General features: G+C 43.2%; 1 protein-coding gene across 1 annotated transcript in view; it reads right to left on the reverse strand.

The window, feature by feature from the left end:
* Window positions 1-3,666: 3,666 nt before the first annotated feature.
* The window catches only part of PITPNB (phosphatidylinositol transfer protein beta), an 81,253-nt gene continuing 65,423 nt past the window's right edge, over window positions 3,667-19,496 (reverse strand). Inside the window, exons 9-11 of the mRNA XM_073313640.2 lie at window positions 17,954-18,064; window positions 11,013-11,135; window positions 3,667-5,565 (exon numbers count right to left, since the gene is read on the reverse strand). Of these exons, the coding sequence (XP_073169741.1) occupies window positions 5,515-5,565; window positions 11,013-11,135; window positions 17,954-18,064 (285 nt within the window). The 3' untranslated portion in view covers window positions 3,667-5,514. The remainder of the gene's footprint in view (window positions 5,566-11,012; window positions 11,136-17,953; window positions 18,065-19,496) is intronic.

Consider the following 19,496-nt stretch of genomic DNA (forward strand, 5'->3'; position numbering starts at 1 on the left):
CCTGGCATTGGTCACTGTCGGAACACAGGATACTGGGCCAGATGGACCTTTGGTCTGACCCAGTGTGGCCGCTCTTATCGACAGACAAGACCAAGGTGTGGTGCGAATGCTGGGTGTTCAATGACACCATAAAGTAACAATGGAAAACAGTGACTAGAGAGAAAGCAAACAGAAGGAAAAAATAGGAATGAGTCAATTATTTAGTATTTGAGCGACTGCACCTCAAAAGACATGTTCAAGTAGCCACAGCTTCTAAGCTTCTCTGTATCTTACCAACTTACTGACTGAACAAAATCCTCTTCCTGTAAAGATTCTGCTGCGCTTCCCTTCTGCCTGGACGTCACTCGTGACTTTGTTCCTTTTTCTTGCGTTATTTCTAAACACTGGAAATAATCAAAACCAAGCTAAAGAACACAATTAGTGTTGTGTGCCTCCTAGATAAGCAGAAACCGTCAGTCACACACCAGTCAGAGCAGAAGAACATGCATTTAGACAACTGGCACTCCATGTTTTGAGAAAATAGTTACCAGAACTGCTCTACAGGGAGAGCGCTGAGGTTGTGTGGTCAGTATGGGAGGGCAGGGAGCTGGCATGCAATGGGATACCCACAGGCAAAGCTTTTGTTCAGCGAATATATTAACAAACACTAAGTCACTCTTTCTGTTCCCCTTCCGAGTCCTGCCCCAGCTTGCTGCACAGGGCAGTTTTGCTTCTGACTGATTCGCAGGCAGTGTCAGAATGCATTGAAGGCAAACAGGGAAGCCACATGTGTTTGTTTCACTATCACAACACATGAAAACCTTTACAGGTGTGAATTTTCACTGACCTCTGCAATTCAGCAGTTCTCACTTGATCCTATTAGAACTCATTTTACTCATTCATGAGTATTCGCACAAACATTTTTTCTAGGCTTTTTAGCCCTCAAAGTGTTGGGTTCTAACAGACTAAAACCCAACTTCTGCCTTTTCTGGGCAGCTGACATAACAATGAGAGACATTTTGCCTACAGAACAGCAAGGTACTATTGAAATACAAAGTAAGATTAAAGATAGCATCATCGTCCTGGCCTACTAAAACTTCACTAGCATCTCGACTCAGACACTCCTATGGCTTCCTCAAAGACTGTTGTTGTATACACACCCTGCGTACGAGGTAGTTTAAAACGTGCTCGGAGTTTAAAGAATGCTACTGCTCTCACAATATTGGGAGCCTGTACTTCGTGGAAGGCGGAGACTTTCCTCCACCATATTGCCCACAAAGTCTCGAACCCATGGATGTGCTCTGCTGCGCCAAGCTGCCTTCATCTTGAAGCAGAGTTGAATATTTCTCACTGCACAAGGTTCTTTGGACACTGACCAGGTGGAGACTGGGCTTGGATCAAAGCAAGATGATTGATGCTTAGTCCAGGCAAGGCTGAGGTGCCCGCGGCAGGCAACATGAAGTATTGAGAGGGAAACAGGTGTAATACCTGCCTGTTTAAAATAGTACATGCTGCCCACATCATGGGTATAGCGGTTCACCCATCCAACAGATTTTCTGGGCATTCCCACCAGCATTTAGAGGATTGTGTCCAACTTGCCAGTGCTACCCATAGTCACTTCCACCACATTTCTACCCCTACTATGTGAGGCTTTGCCTGGAGGTAACTGTCTCCACCTAGCACAGAACACAGCTGACACCTGTTGAACAGCATCACCCACAGAGTAAATTTAACCACCACTAGGCCGAAGGCTCGACTGACTTTCTGTTACTTCCCCAGTGCAAGCTGAAGCTGCTGATTAATCTATACAAGACTAGCTTGGTTTGGGTTTAGTCTACCCAAGACACACTTTCTCCCCCACAATTTTGCAGCAGCAGAGACCCACCAAAGTGCCCAATCCAATAGCCCTATATTTAAAAAACGGGGTCACAGAGTTCATAGGACAAAGCCCTTAGCACTCTAATTGGATTCCCTTTGGGCTAGCAGAGCCCAGTGCTGCGCTTCACGGCATGCTCCAGGCTCATCCACTTACTGAGGCTTCTGTCAGACCAGGGCAGGGAGGTGTGAGCTGAAGAGTCTGTGTTATTTCAATCTTTATGCATACACTTAGAATGCTAGACAAGCATCTTATATAAATAAAAACAGTCACGGTCTTTGTCACCTGGCATATCACCCCACAACAGTATTGCCCCCATGGCAGGTGCTGAAACACACATGGGAATATTCTCATGGCTATCCCCGCCTCACAGCCCACATGAATTAGCAGCTCCTCTGAGCACACTGCTATTACTGTGACCACAGTGGTCATGGTGTCCTGCCTCCACAATATTTCTGGTGTCTAGCATTAGCACAGAATTCACTAGAACAAGGCTAGCAGCCACAGGTCAAAAGATGTGTGGAGATACAATGCACTGTCCTTAGCATGAAATGGCTACCTTCTACTGCAGGCTTTAGATGGACTTTAAGGATGTGTCTATACAGGGATAAAAACTGTGGCAACGCTGCAGCTGGTCTGGGTCAGCTGACTCAGGCTCGTGGGGCTAAGAATCTCTGTGCAGATGTTTGGGCTTAGGCTAGAGCTCAAGGTCTGGGACGCTCCACCCTTGCAGCCCGAACCTGAATGTCTACACAGTGATTTTTCAACCCCAAGCACCATGAGCCTGAGTCAGCTGACCTGGGCCAGTGACAGGTTTTTTGTCCCTGTGTAGTCATATTCCCATGCCAGTCCTGATGAGGTATCAGCCTTGGAAGAGCTTAATACTGTGTCTGCTGAAGGAGTAGGGCTGTTTCCCCAGCCCCGCATCTCTATAATTTGAGAGTTTGATATGAGAGAGAAACAAAAATTAATGTCAGCCGCTTCTTCCAAAGCATGTTCATTTTCTCCATATCGCTCCTCACATGTGGAACATTCTTCCTGAACTTGGTGAAGTCACTACCCTTTCTCCTTGAAATCCCTCCTGCAGCCACTTCTGCTAGTGTGCCAATAGGAACCTGCCAACTATTGTCCATTAAAATGTAATTTAAAACAAGATGCAACAAAAGCATAAGCTCTTTTGGGCATGGAAAAGGTCTTCCTTTGCATCTGCACAAACACATAGCACTATGGGCTCCTCAGTGGACCTTTGAATGCTACTGCAATAACCTGCAAAAAACATGACTAAATCGTTAGGAGGGGGATGCTGCTGCTTTCTGTATTGAGGCTGAAGAAATTTTGGCCCTGTCCACATCAGTGACTAAACTGTTGTAGCTACTTTGAGGGGTTCCTTGGGGAGATGGAGGAAAGAAGGTTCAACATCAGGATTCAAACACATGGCTCATTTTCTACTGCAGACAGTGCCACTGTTTCCAGACAAATAATTCTGAAGGTGAACAGCAAAAAAGTATCAGTTATCAACAGAACACACAAAATACAGCACGGCAGCAACACACAGTCAGCTGACCAGTGCACTCCACAACTAACAATAACATCCCACCTAAGCAGTTACATTACTCCATTTGGATTCCAAGTAATTCCAGGCTTTACATCACCATTTGATTTTTTTTTTCTTTTTCAGCTTAAATGACTGAAGAACATCAGATTTTGAACCGTCTCATACAGAGTTTCCACAGATGGAGAAAATTAAAATGACGGCAATATAAGAAAGCCACAAAGTGACATTAATGATACCTAAGACAAGACACAAAGGATATTTTATGATCAAATTTATTTAATTAAATTCCATTGACTGTTTTACTGTAGTTCACATCAGAGACTGCCAAAGTAAACTAAACATTTACATTCACTACAAAGTTCCCTCAAATTTTCATAGCTAGTCCAAAAAACAATAGAAATGATAGGGGTTCCTTTCCCTCCTCGGAATGTATTCCGGCTCCCATTGGTGAGAGCGGGAGTTACATTCCTGCACTGAAAAGAGAACTGAGCCCTTAGTTTCACAAATTTGCAAAAACCCTCCTTGTAGCAAGTTATATAAACATGGTTTAAAAGTTTTTACAAAACCAATCTTCTGCTGGTACAGAGAATAGACATCCATTTTCATTGCTAGGCGAGGAAGGATTAACTGAAGACTGACCTTGTAGCATGGACAATAGTGAGGCAATAATACAGTACAGACATACAAAAAAAAAATCCATGTCCACTTGTCTGCAGTCATTGCAGTGCCTGACCGTCATTGCAGGAGGATGGACTAGGTGGGCTAGTCATATTCCAAGCCTGATCTGCTCCTCTTGAAATCAATGAGAGTTTTGCCGCTGACTGTAAAGGAAGAGGAATCACTCCCGCTATCAGCTAATTAAATAAGCAATTATTCCCAAATGTCTGGTGTGGGGTTGAAAAACTAGACAGAGATCCTTCAGCAAACCTCGCCCTACAGAGGCTTCTGGGAGGAAACCTTACCTAACTAGTGGTCCTAAAATAAGTTGTTCCTGATTTAACAAGTATTTTGATAATATATCTATGATATGCTCCATTGCAATATTTTTCTTTTAAAAAATCATGAAGACAACTTACTATTTGAGATCTAAAAAAGGCCTTTATTATACCATCTTTCCTTTTATGTCTACTTCTAATAAATCAGAGAAACTCGTCAGATGCTACAATTTAAACTTTCATCATATCTGAAAGTGAACATCTTTTTTAAAAGTGAATTTTCAACATGAAAAGAGCTAAAAGTCACCGTTATATTCCATTGCGCAATCTGTGTGAAATTGAGACCATTTGCATAGTTTCCAAACTAAAACTTTGAAAAAAATGATTTCAGAAATAAACGTCATTCTAGGGAAGTGCTACACCGTCAATTAAACTACACAGCCTAAAATATACTTTAAAGGCTCAATACCAGTATTGTCAGTTACTTTGTTTGAAAGCCTCCTGGAAAATTGTTCAGTTCAAACTGTTATAAATCACAAGCCATTTTTCCTTAATTTTGCCAATTTTTAATGAAGAAAACATTTGAATGTACAAAACTCCAATAAAACAGGTGATTTCTTTCAGCAAAATGGGTAAAAGTTGGGCCATTATTGTATTCCTCATTCAACAGGAAAAGTCTTCCAATTCTCACTAATAGAAAAATCTTCTGATTTGACTTAGATGACAATCCAGAAATAAATAGGTATAAATACATTCATAGTTCCTATTCCAAAATCACATAGGGAAAACACAAAATTGAAAATTAATTTATCTGAATTTGTTGGCTTATAATGAGACGCAGGCAAATTATAGCAGAGTGATTCAAGAGGGAAATAAACAAAGGTAGGGAATAAATTGGTCCAGTACTGACATTCAGGAAACATACCAGTTAGCATAATTCTGCAGTCAATTTATCCTTTAAATGACACTACTCAGTCAATCTGTATTTGCTTCAGGTTTATAATGAAAGCAGTTTCCTTTGTATCTTTGCTGAAGATGGGTATAGTACCCTAGAGAAACTGTAACAGCCCCTCAGTATGCGTGTATGTATATATAATTATATACAGATAATCATGCATCCACACACACATCTGTGTATCAACACTGCAAGTGACAGGTCAGATCCATCATCATTCATCATTGGCAGCACTTGTTCCTCTCACTTGGCCTTGATTACGTAACTGTAGAAAAAACAAAAGATACAATAAGTGCAAACAGTTACTCAAGTAAAATTAAAGTCTAAAAATGCAGATTTTACTAATTCTCTAAGAAAAATAGTTAGTGCAGTGCAGTCAAACCTTCATCAGCATTGAGTTGGATCATAATGTATCAGTTCAAATTTTCTAGGGAATCTTTTAGATTGGATACCAGTCTTGTGACTGGAACAGCAACTCAGACAACAAACAGTGGAAATAAATACAAAGCACTCCCACACGTTGGATCTCTGGGATTTGAAGTTAGCTGCAGATACAGGATCCACCATTAAAAGCATGTGAGAAAATGCTCAGAGTAGGAAATATGAACATTAAGGTACTGGGTGTGAATATAAAGGTTTGGACTTCTGAGGAAATTAGTCCCTAGTGGCAGCATTTTAGGGATTTTTTTTCTTGAACTGGGAAACAGACTGGGGTCCCCTCCACACACCCATTTCGATTGTACAGGTTTCTATATGCAGTTATATTTTCTTTAACCACAGAGAGGGTCTAATAGAGCAGCACAGCGTCACTTTGTCCAGGAAGCCTCTTGCAGGCTTTGGAGTCTAAGTGTCCTGGAGCCAAAGCACACGTCAGGAGACAAACTGTGGAGCCTGCACTGTGAGCCTTTGCACCAGACAAGCGTAAGTATGATGAGACAGCTAGCTTGCACCACAATTACAGCATCCTGCTGACTGAACTGAGCATGTGCCCAGAGCCCATCATGATGCCAAAAGCATGCTGAAGGTCTCAAATGAATCCTCGCCCTGGGGGTGTGGTCCTGCTGTTGATTTTGTCAAAGCAGGGGCAGCAGCAGGGGTTCAGTCCCAAGAAGGAAACTGGCTACACTGCCTTAGAATATTTTTTCCACCAGTAACTCCCATCACCAGAAAGGATTCCTCCTTTTTCTCCCAGGAGTTCACTTACACAGCTTGATTTTGCCTCTGAACCTACAGAGGATTCCTCTAGACGTCAGCAGCCACTGTGCCTCGAACGGAACCCTTCTTACGCATCTAAATGTAAAATAAAACTGTAAGCTATCAAATAAAGACCCTGTCATGAGGTTATTAGGAGAGAGCTAAATGTCTCCGAGCCAGTCTCGGATTCCGCTGCAGGTGTGAGCCGGCAGGATGTAAGGGGCACTCTGTAGGCCAGGAAAGTCGGAGTGAGCAATGTAGAGCTGCCGTAAAGGGAGGCAGCCCCTCAATTCCTAAGAGCCACCTGAAGCCTATACCAAACTGCTTGAAGCACACAGCACCTGCACTGCTGCTCAGGGCCGATAGGGAGCACAGTCTTGGCAGTTTCAAGCTGCTTCCTTCTTATGCTCTGATTAGGATCCACTCTGTCCAGCAGTCAGCCGATGGAGAGCGCGTAATATGACAGAAGCGCTCTGGGTTGTCCACAGAGTCAGACCACATAAGGAGAGCAATCATACAGAAGAGTGAAATAGAGGTAAATGCAGAAAAATTGTGAACAGGATGTGAGGCGAGACTAGAAGCCCACTGAACAGGGATGACAAGAGGCATCCAGGAAGCAGCAAACAATGGATAGTAAAGGAAACAAAGAGTGACAAAATGGAAACAGATCCAGATGAGGAACTGGAGAACCAAAATACCTGGCAACATAAAGGAGCAGAGAATCTAATGAAGTAAAGAAAAGTAACAGCAAAAATGAAAAAGGAGAAAAGATTTTAAAGAAAGCAAATAGTAATAGAAAGCAACACAAGAGAATGCAAAACTGCCAACCCAATTAGACACTGGGCTGTTTCCTGCAATTGTTTCTTTGTAACATAAAACTGCAGACTCCTGTGAGCTCCTGGACTATATCACCAGAGAAGCTGAATACTGCTCAAGGCTGGAAGTGCAAGGACATTCCTATCATGCTGAGCATCTCATCACTGAGCCCCCTTCTCTCCGGAGGTCCAAGCCCATAATAGTAAACGTCAGCCTTGAAGTATTTGAGATTTAGTGAAAGTTACCATTTACCACAATATTTCAGCAAGTGGCTAGTTAAATGTGGCATGGGGAAAGCAGAAATACTTTTGGGATAAAATTAAAAGGGATGTTCAACTTTATCGTGGGTGACCCAATGCGTGGTTACACTTTGCCCTTAATTTATTGTCCCTCACGAGGATACCCCATCACAAAAATCTTCTTGGAATGTGTGTTTTATAGGTGCCTGCAGATACCTCTATTACGTTAGTAAAGAAAAAGCAGTAAGAGTATTTCTAACAGCAGGAGCCAACCCTCTCTACGTGGCTCACAAGATATTCCAGCTACAAGACCACATGTTTTTTAAACAGTCACCAGAGTACACATTTGAAAAAAAGTGATTTAGTAAGTTATGAGGAGCTTTAAATCTACTAAATCTTGAGAAACAAAAGCATCTGCTTTATTCTGCAAAGAATGAAAGGGGAAGTAAAAGCCAGTTTCCAGGACAGACACAATCCTTAAAAAAAGACGAAGTTAAGAGTTATACCCTGAAAACAAGAAAACCAGGTTTAACTTCAGCATGGCAGATAAGAGCTAAGGCACAGCAAATATTTTAGGGATTAAAGTATTTGCTAGTAGAGTGACAACGTGAAAGTAGTTACATGGCAGTGAACACAAACAGAAAAGTTTCTGGTAATTTCTCATTAGTCCATGTTCTTTTATTCCCAGTTAGAGGAAAATCTTCACAAACTAGCATGTACTTTTGGAAGTAAAAGATCAGAGAGCACCTTCTATTTATGTGAAACATTTGTGAATTTGAACATTTGATTTTTGAGATCACTTTTTCAAAGTCAAAAAAGCACTTACTCACCTATGAGATATGGATCAACGGGTAACCTCCTCCACAAAGACAAGCATCTACAATCCATGCAGACACAAAAAGGGGAAGGTTTAGGGAAGTTTTCCATGATCTGAGGCTTGTCCTACACATACCTGCAGTGTGCACACCTCATACTATATTTCCTTCTTTCTCAGAGAAACTGGATGATGTCTGGCCCATACCAGATCAGGAACTGAGGTGGTTAAAAAAAAAAGAAAAGAACCCTTCTGATGAACTCCTTACAGATAGGAAACCGCTCTTCCTCTTTCACAGATCCCTACTGATGGAACAGTTTCCCAAACTGGTCAGTCTGGGATAAAGCGGGAGTACAAGGGGAACTTTAACTATTTCCAAAAGAAATAATTTCTGATGTAGAGAGGTCCTTCCATAACAAGCATCCACTTTCATATTGGCATCTAGGCAGGAGTGTTCATAAGGGGTGGGAGAGATCCATCTTATTCCAGAAAGTGTTTCTGGGGTCTGCCAAAGCAGCCCCTTCCTTTGCCTTACTTGAAGAGGAAGGACATTTTGCACCCAGCTATGTTGATAAAACAGGCAGCAAGTTTATTTTCCCTTGGCTTAAAAGTTAGGAAATATGGGACGGCATTTTGAAACAGAGTAAACCGACGAATACATTTCTTCCACCCACTCCCTCTAGGGGGTCAGTAAATGGGGCATTTTGCCCCTCAAAGGCAAAACAGATGCATCTCACATTGCAAATATACAGTTGAACATTGTCCGAGTAACCATGCATAATGCTTTTGAGCCATCTTGACTGTGGTATTTTGCTTGAAAAAAGCTTATTACTGAGAGCCATTATTGGTCATGTGGCCTTTGGAAACTGCCTCTGGCCTTGGCTGTCTGATAGTCTCTCCATATTTTGTCCTGAAGGTGGTTGGATTTGTTGCCATCTACAGGTCTGTGACTAGGAAATTCCAGTCATCCTGTATTATACTAGTGCTAACTCTTAAAAGCAAAGTCAGGCATCTAAGATGGCTCAGGAATACAGTAGGCGCTTAACTACTAAAAGTAATCAAGGCAATACCCAATTCCGTGATCTGAAAAAAGTCTAGCAAACCCTTGGTCAATTGGGGAAATGGAATTGGCCATTCTGAAACCAATGATCTGTATTTATCCAAAAAAAGACAAAATATTTTGACACAGACATTTCTCAGCATTAGGTGGTCACGTACTGTACTTGGCATTCCATATGGCTAAGACATACAAGACTGTGCCCATCCAATGGTCCAAGAATCAAGTGTCTTGTAAGGGCGAGCAGAGTGAAGGATATCTGGCCTTTTCTTAAGAGCTGATCAAAGCCATTCTCAGGGACTCCTGTGCTAAAAGACTGATTCCTACAACCTCTCCAGTCTCCAGAGCAGAGCCTGTTCAAACTCCCAGGTAAGGAGGGTTTGGTGGGCTCAAGTTCATGGGGATGAGCAGAAACATCTCTATTCCTCAAACATTTCCACACAATGCAAACAGCAATGTACAAGGTTGATCTAGCCACACGTGCCCAGGGTAACACTGTGGATGCGAGTGTCAGAGGTAGCGTTCGGATCAATAGCAAAGCAGGTCTGCTTGACCTGAGCCATGGTTTGTACTGGAGAAGAACTAGTATTAATAGCAGTACGGGTCTGTGGTGAGAAAGCCAGGCTGTTTCAGGGTCTGTGGCAGACCAAATGCGTTGAAGTCTCACAGCTCATTACTCTAAATATTTGAGCAGAACCAGAGTGCTAGGAGGAAGACCGCAAGCCACATGGGTGCTGGGCAGTAAGGTGGTCAGCAAGCACCTTACAAAGTTCAAACTGTAGCTTTGGCAGATGCTAAAAAATCTGAATGAGGCTCAGAATTTACAGAGAAAGGCTCACAGTGGGAGAACCACACCCTGAAAAATGACTTTGCAGCAGAAAGGTCCTTTCCTAGCTTGTTGTGTTCCTCAGCATCTGAAAAAAGAGGGATAAAACTGCTTGAAGGATGAGACTTCTTTCAGACACCTCTGGGACCATACAGACAGGTCAGACTATGAGCATTCATAGCCTCCAAGACACGGAGGGAGGCAACACCCAGTGCTTGTTAATTCTCTGATGACAGATTTTTTTTAGGGATGGGTTTCTCAAGGTCTATCACGCTCATCAAGACAAGTCAAACTGTCCTCATGTGACACAAACTCACTTCAAGACATGTTTGAAGGGAAAAATAATCAACTCTAATTATAACTTGAAAACTGAACAAAACAAGATGCTTACGATGCAGAAGTGAGGTGACAGCTTCAAGGTCTGACTGACAAGTGGTAAAAAGGGAGCTGTGGGATTGCGTGCACTAGGTATATAATACAAAGCATAAAGAGATGCTCAGTGCAGGCATTCAAGACATGGGATACTTACCAGAAACATTTACATTTCAACAACTCCTGGCTCTTTGCAGCATGGTATGCAGAAGCTCCACGAGTGTGGCTCTGTGGAGGAGATCCAGTGAAGAGCGTAGCATTTATCAGCGTTATCCCATAGCACACAGGGTTGGACAAATGGACACAAGCAATTTATTTAGCCTTCTTTGATTCTTATACAGCCCCAACTACCATAGACTGTACATTTAAAAAACAGCCCTCAAAGCATTCTTACCGCTTCCAGCTCTCGTTGGGTTTCATCCTCCATTCTCCTGATGTCTTCCATAGTCAGATCAATCCACTTGTCAATCCAACAAAACAGCTGGCGATGGAAGTTGGTAAATATCCTCTTTTCTTGCTTTAAGGAGACAAAGCAGCATTAGAAAATATGCTCATGATTTATCAAAAATGTCCAAAGGAGAATTGTGTTAAATTTTAAAGGCTGTTGCAGCTATATAATCACATGCTCTTTATTTCACAATAGCACTATCCAGCCTCCCCAGACTCTTGGGTTTAAGTTAAAAATTTCACATCTCTTCTCTGCTTCTCAACAAGGAAAATGAAATGCACTTTGTAATAACTATTTGTTCTTAGAAAAAAGTTTGGCAATTGTGTTACTTGGAAAGGTTGTAGACGCATCCCCCAAAATACATTTACTTCACTGAATCTGATCCTAGACAGAATATACATACCACACAGGAACTAAAACACTAATGCATGAGCTACACAAGGGACAGAATCCACTTTAAAAAACCCCAAAGCTACTGTACAAGCTCAATAATAAAAATATCTGTGGTAAAATGAGAGGAAGAAGAAAATGGCACTGGAAATTCAGTAGGTGGCACACTTACACTCCCAGCCTCCTCCCTTCCTCTCTTGTATTAGAACTGAATTATGTCCCAGTATGGTGCAAGGAACAATTGGCAGCTTCAAAGGACATCTTTAAGAGACTTAACCGTGCACACGTAAGTCAAATCAAGGATCCCTTGGCACCTTTTCTTAGGAGTTAGAGGGGTTAGCCTTTATGTCCTGACCAGTTCCAATTTGGGTATTTCCATCTGTCTGCTATATTTAAGGTACCTGGTGATTTCCTTTGGATATTGCATTCCTGCCAATCCTAAACCATTTGTAGCATTGCTCTGTTAAAGAGCTGTAACTGTCCAACTCAAAAGTGGTTGTAGCAATTCCTGTACAGTTTGTAGGGCTGTGAGATCTTTCAAGTTGCAAAGTAAGATACTGTTCTCATATCAATGACACAAACTTTGCTCACTGTAGAATTGCCGACCCCGCTTCTTAACTTGCTAGAATTACATGGATAGGTATAGTTCTGTGTTGTACCACACACACACACACACACACACACACACACACAGAGTAGTGAACTACTCAAGGTTGCAACCCAAAGTTCTCTCACAGAATGTTTTGTCACCTCATTGATACTCCCTCCACCCCCCAGACTGTGGATCACTCTGGTCACGACGTTAGGTACATATAACACAAACAGTAAGCTCCTAAGAGCACTGCCTTAGTGTTATCTGTAAACGCCATGCACACATGTGGTACCATGTAAACAGTAATTACTCATGGGATTTTTTCTACTCTTATCCTTTGGGATGCTTCATTCTGGAGAAACTAAGCTGATTACATAAAGCAGGGTTATGGCTACTGCCAATAAAGGAAAACAGAGTCAGACTAACTCTCTGTGAAGGAGAGTGGACTGACTTGAGTTAGTGATGGAAAGAACACAATGGGTTAGAATGTAAGCGATGAGGCCATGTATCAGGGAATCAGTTTTGGATCTTCTGCTTGGTTTATCCTCTTGTATTTTTTGGTTTGCAATCTGACATGTGCAGCTCCTCTTTCTGGGAGAGCGAACAACTCAAGTACAAGCCTAAAGCAAGTGTGGTCCCAGCATCTTTTGGTCCTTACTAGGTGTCACTGCTATCATGGGCTACTCCATCTTCCTTGTCTCACTCCAAGTTACTGCTGCGGTCTCCAATCTTCTTGCCATAGTACATATTGCAGTAAATGCAGCTTTAAGGCAGCTAGCTGCAGGTGTATTCTCAGTCAGAGCTAATAACCCCTGTGCACAGAAACTAGCAGCTGGCTCCACTTTGGTCCTTCACAGGCCAACACCCTACCAAAAAGAGTTACAAAACATCTAGTTTTGGATAACCCATCGGTCCAGCACATTCTCCCATGGTACAGAATAACTGACATGAAGGTGCCACACACTAACTGTATGTAGGTTATTATGTGTCATTCAAGCTTCACTCTACTTATCCATTACCTTATAAAGAGAATAAATTACACAGCACAGAGAACTCTTACACAGGATCTGCCATTTTGTATTTCTTCACAGGAGAGAGCACATCAATTATGGACACACTCTCTCACCCATTGAATTTGGAATTCCTAAATTGTTCACATCAATCAGAGGGATGAATATTGGATGTGAACATGCTGGTCATACCCTACAGGCAAGAAAGCCACAGATTAGTACTATGATCTCAATGCATGCTGCTTGCCCAGAATTCACCTAGAACAGCTTCAGGTAACAAGAGGAAGTAAACAATGCAAACTGTGACAAAACTAGTTGTCTGTGATCCTCAAGGTCGAGGACGATCTCTTTCACAGGTTTTATTTTTCGTGGGTCCTTTCGTGACTGAGAAGTCCGATTCTTGAGCCACAGGCTCGTTGGCAGACACTGCAGGTAGTGTTGGAAGACAGGGTTGAGCCATGATTGCTGCATGATAGTTGTCTTTCCTTTCTTTTCTGAAGTCTTCCTGCGACCAGGGCAAGGTGATTTTCCTAAAAAATGGATGTTCCCTCTCTGACAAGTCTTCGCCAGTTATCGCTATCTGGGCTGCTGTCTCCCAATGCGTGGTGTCGATGCAACATCTCGATGTTTATCTTGAGGATGTCTTTAAAGTTTCTCTTTTGGCCTCCCCATTTCCTCTCTCCTTTGGTGAGTTGGGCACACAGTAGTTCTGGTAAGAGTACATTAGGCATGCACACACAGTGCCCACTCCACCTCAGCTGGTGCTGGATAATCAGGTTTCCAACGCTGAAGATGTTGGCCTCTGTGAGGACACTGACATTAGTGCGATGATCCTCCCACTTTATGCTGATGATCTTCCGAAGAAAGTGCTGGTGTTCGAGGTTTTTCAGGTGTTTTCTGTACATCATCCAAGTCTCACAGCCGTAGATGAGAGCTGGGATTACAACCACCTTATAATTAAAGTCTAGTACGTGTTCCGAGACTGTGATTGTTGAACACCCAGCGAGATAGTCTGTGCCAAAGACAAGGCTGGCACAGCTAATTCTGTGCTGAGTCTTTAGGTCTACATCTGTCCTCTGAGAGAGATGGCTGCCAAGATAGGCAATGTATTCTACATTTTCCAGTTCTTTGTCGGCATAGATCTTCCTTGCTGGGTCTGATGATTGACCGGGGACTGGCTGGTGGAGAACTTTTGTTTTGGCAGTGTTCAGAGTTAGCCCATGGCTTTTGTAAGCTTCAGAGAAGCAATTAAGGGCTGTTTAAAGATCCTCCTTAGATGACTGTGCTGTAGCTGCACACTCAGTGTACTGGAGTTTGGTTATTGTTGCTGATATTACTTTAGTTCTGGCACAGAGACAAGAAAGGTTGAAGAGGTTGATGTCAATTCGATATAGGATGCCAATGCCCTGGGGTAGACAGTCTTGGGTTAATGTTTTCATCGCTGCTAAGAAAATGGAGGAAAGGTGGGTGCTAGTTCAGATGACAAAGGGCTCAGAGGTAGAGCCACTGCACAGGAGGGAGGAGTCATCTGGTCATGGAGAAGTCCTAAAATGATAAATTTGCCTGGGCAGCCAAACTTTTACATGATTTTCCATAGAGCCTCACAGTTGACAGAGTTGAAGGCTTTGGTCAGATCAATAAAGGCCACACACAGCTCCTGGTGTTGTTCTTGACTTTTCCTGGATCTTCCTGGCTGCGAAAATCATGTCGGTTGTGCCTTGTGATGGTCTAAAGCCACACTGGGACTCTGGAAGTACTTCCTTTGCAAGAGGGAGCAGGCAATTCAGTAAGATTCTAGCAAGAATCTTCCCAGCAATGGAGAGGAGAGCAATGCCTCAATAGCTGCCGAAGTCGGCCCTGTCTCCCTTTTTGAAAACGGTGACTATGTTCACATTACGTAAGTGAGCAGGGATTTCTTCGATGCACCAGATTTTGAGGAGCAGCAAGTGAAGCTTGTTAGTCAGTGTTTCTTCCCACACTTTCAGTACTTCAGCTGGTATGCCATCAGGGGCTGGCGCTTTATTGTTCATTTGTTTAATTACTTTGCAGCCCTATTCAGGTATTAGTGGGTTGGCAAGGGTTTCCCAGATTGGGTGATGAGGGATGGAGTCGATGGTGTCAGTCACAGTCGACTCTTGATTTAGAAACTTTTGGTTGTGTTCCTTCCAGCGCTCTTTGATGGATTAGTTATCTTTAAGAAGGGCACTACCATCTTTGGATCTCAGAGGTGTGAGGCCACATGAGCTTGGTTCATAGAGGGGTTTTCTGTCTCTCAAAAAAAGCTCCGCATATCATGTCTGTCAGCAAATGTTTGGATTTCTTTTACTTTGTCCTCCCACCATTTGTTTTTGATTTCTCAGATCCTCCTTTAAACTTCAGCTTTGAATAGATGGAAAGAGCTCTGCTTCTGACTGGATAGTGGTTGGCTTTGCCAGTTGCAGAAAGCTTTTCTCTTCTGCTCCAAAAGGGTTGTAATGTCAATGCTGTCGTCAATTCAGTCCTGATCACGGTGGGTGGGAGGGTAGCAAGACCAATGGATTCCTCGCAAACCTCATGGATGGTCTGTTTTAGGGCTTCCCAGTCTTCTTTGACACTTGTGTTGTCACTTCCAAGTGTGCATAGAGCCAGACTTTCACGGAGGAATGTTTGGAAGTTCTCTTGGTGCACTGAGGATTGAAGTCTTTGGATGTTGTGTTGCCGTCTGTGCGATTTGGATTGCTTTCTGCGTTTCGGTGCAATCCTGATGGACGTGACAGACCTCACCAGACGGTGGCCAGTCCAGCAATTGTCTGCTTCTCTCATGACAAAGATGATGTGGACATCTGTAGGGAGCCAGGGTGGCTCCCCTCCGAACCAGAGGGTAAAGAGCCACCCTCTCAGCCTGAGTGGGCGGGGCCAGGCCAAGCTTCTGCCAATCCCCGGAAGGGGAGGGGTGGAACAGGAAGTACAAAGGGCAGGGCCCTTTGCCCAGTGACGAGAGCACCAGCGAGGGAGATAGACGCAGGCTGCTCCCTCGCGATCCTGCTGCTGAACCAGGTGAGGCCCTGGGCAAGGAGGAACCGGACCGGGAGGAAGGCCTGTGGCAATCAGGACTGCCAGCCGCTGAATACCCGGAGGACCTGGAGGGGCCCGGCTGCAGCCCGGGCCGGCGTGAGTCCGACACAGAGGGGGAGCTGGAGCTGCCAGCAGCAGAATACCCGGACGAGCTGGAGGGACTGGAGAGACCCGCCGGAGAGACCGAGGAGGAAGTAGCCCAGGGGCAGAACTGCACCGTGGGGTGGGTGTGTTTGGTCAGCGGGCGTGGACAGCCCCGCTGACCCAGCAGCAGGACCTTCGCCTCCCGCCACTGACCGGGCCCAGGGGCTGGAACGCAGTGGAGTTGGGTGGGCCTGAGTTCCCCTACCCTGGCGCTCCCCTACCTGGAGGTGCGCTGCAGACTCGTGCCGACGCTCCCCTGCCTGGGGGGCGCGCTGTAGACTCGTGCTGGCACACCTTCCCTGCTAATTCCCCAGCGCCCGAAAGGTGTGACTGAGGCCTGCCAGTGGGATCATAGCTCTCCATCTCCCCTAGGGGCTTGGAGGACCGACTGAAACCTGTCACAACATCTCATAGATCCTGTGTTCTTACAATGACCATCTAGGAGGTGCCACTGTTTTGAGCAGGCATGTTGCCAAGTTGTTTTGTACTTGTTGCTTTGTCTGAAGACTATGTTTGTGATCACAAAGTCATGCTCTGCAAATCTGCCGAGTAGAAGGATGCCATTGGAATTGGTCTTGCCCACTCCTTCCTTCCCAATGGTGCTACTCCATAGGTTAGAATCTCGGCCAACTCTTGCGTTAAAGTCCCCTAAGAGGATGATCTTATCTGTTTTTGGAATGGATGACAAATTTATCAAGGTCACTGTAGAAAGATTGTTTCTGTTCTTCAGTGTCAAGAATTGGTGCATATGCACTGATGATAGTGGCAAATGACTTCTTGACCAATTGGATGTGGAGGGTCATAAGGTGCTTGTTGATGCCAATGGGGAGCTCAGTCAGGCAGTTGACTAGAAGGTTTTTGATTGCAAAGCCAACACTGTGTATTTACCTGTCGCTTGCTGGTTTTCCTTTCCAGAAGAAAGTATAATTATCACCCCCTTCCCTCAAGTGGCCTTCACCTGCATGTCTTGTTTTGCTGAGAGCAGTGATGTCTATGTTCTACCTTGAGAGTTCTCAGGCAATAATTGCTGTTCTGCATTTGGGTCTTTCACTTTTTGATTAGTCTAGTAGTATATGGACATTCCAAGTTGTAAGATACATTTTTGTTTTTTGACCACATTGGGAGTGATCCCTCTGGATTACTTATCCAGCCAGTTATGGTGCAGCTTTCAACTAAGTCATTGGTAGATGTTAAATTTTGCATTATAATCCCTCAATCTCTGTGGCTGTTGTAAAATTTAATGCTACAAAAAAAAGGATGACTACTATAGGATTAGTAGCAACCAAAAATAAGATACTTCACAAGACTTTTGGTGCACATACTGCTGGAAAAGCATCAAAGCGCTCATGTTTACGTAAATAGATTTTTTTTTTTGAACTAGAGAGAATAATGGAAGCAAAGGACATTCCTAAGTGCCATATACATTTAGGCCCCAATCCTGGAAATACTTACACATGTGCTTAACTTTACTATCATGAGTACTTCTGATTAAATCAATGCACCTACTCACAGAAGTCAAGTTAAGCCATAAGTGGCTGCAAGTTTGGGACTTTAGAAGTCAATGGTTTGATCTGCTGAAAAACTGAATGGATCAATGTCTTCACTAACATTTCATTTTAATAGAAGAAAAATTTCCCAACTTTTCACTTCTACTTTAAAAAAAGTATGCCACAGAGTATTTAATAAGCAGCTCTTACCTTTTGGATAAAGTTTTCTACTTTGTTCTGTAGGCCCCACCATTTAAATTTGATAGTCACCAACTTGTAGGCACACATTTTAGGGCAGTCTTCATCAGCTGCTAGCTCTTTCTGTTTGTGGAGAATTGGAAAAAAAATTCTTCTCTTCATTTAATGTTAGCGTTTGAATAAAAACTTGTTAGCATGGAAATTTATAAATGTGAATAAACAAGGATTTCAGATGTATGCATTTAGTGTTATTGCAAATCACCATTTTAAGGCTTAGACAATGGTTGTACTGCCATTTGAACACGCAAAGTGCCAAGGATTAAGAAAAGGAATACTTGTGGCACCTTAGAGACTAGGATTAATAAAACTGTCAGGTTAAAAGCCATATTTAAAAAAATGCTTTACCTCCATTTCAAACATGTCTTATAATTAAATCTGAAATAAAGTAACCTATTGGCATAAATCATGACAAGGAAATTAATTTTAAATTGAGTATTCAAGCTTGACAATTAAAATAGACTACTGTGGTGGGTTTTGTTTTAAGTCAATATCAAATCATTTTCCCTTTCTGGTTCTTCATTAGTAGAACAATTCTGCACTGTTTGGGTAGCTAACACACTACAAGGGAATATTTGTTGAAACTACATCCACTGAACTGAAAAGAGATTAATGTAAAATGTTTTTATTGGTTTTGTAGCAGCTTATTTTTCACAAATTTGACCTGACAATGTCCCATTAAACATTAACCCCCATTTGACAATGTGTGGAACACAACATTTACACTTAAAACCCAAGTTAGTTTCTCCACATTTCATAACACAAATCCATTGAAAACATAAAACCCAAGAACCAAGGCAGTTTAGCAGTAGGCTTGTTAGTACATCACGTGTACTGTGCCTACACACTGCAGTGCAGACAGGTAAGCGTCATACCCTTCTTCCTTTCCTGGGAAATGGTACTAGTCAGTGTCCAGTTTCTGAGCATAATCTGCATGTCTGTTTGCACTCAGTTAATTGTAGGTACAAATTTGAATACTCATACTTCTGCCTCAGGAGTAAATCAGAAAGGGGCACTCCATTCTCCTTAATGGCCAGGAGTACTGGCAAGTGACTATCAGCCCCATGGAGACTGCATCTCATAGGAACGATGGAAAGAGGCTCAGACTCAGGGACATGGGAAGAGTGGGGCCCCCCAGGAAACTGAACTGAGAGGGGAGAGAAAAGCTGCCCACCATCACCTGCCCTCCCTGCAGCAAGAGATGCAGCCGTCGGGAATTACTGGAGTTCTGCCAGCTGTAGCAAGTGAGAGCAGCTGGATGGAAGCAGTACATCTCCTAAAATTCTCCACTACAAACTTAGAAGCCTAGTATTTGGTTAAAATCATTTAACTGAAAAGCTCAGATTAGGTGGAACAGAGTTTGTAGTCTGTTGACCATTTGTGGAGGCTCGCACACCCCTGGAGAACACTGATGACCAAGGACTCTTGCACCTGGCTTACTTGCTCTCATTGAGGATTCTGGACTAGACAAAACTGAACATTTTACTCTAATTTGTTC

The sequence above is a fragment of the Lepidochelys kempii genome, chromosome 15, assembly GCF_965140285.1.
Source record: "Lepidochelys kempii isolate rLepKem1 chromosome 15, rLepKem1.hap1, whole genome shotgun sequence".
Classification (NCBI taxonomy): domain Eukaryota; kingdom Metazoa; phylum Chordata; order Testudines; family Cheloniidae; genus Lepidochelys; species Lepidochelys kempii.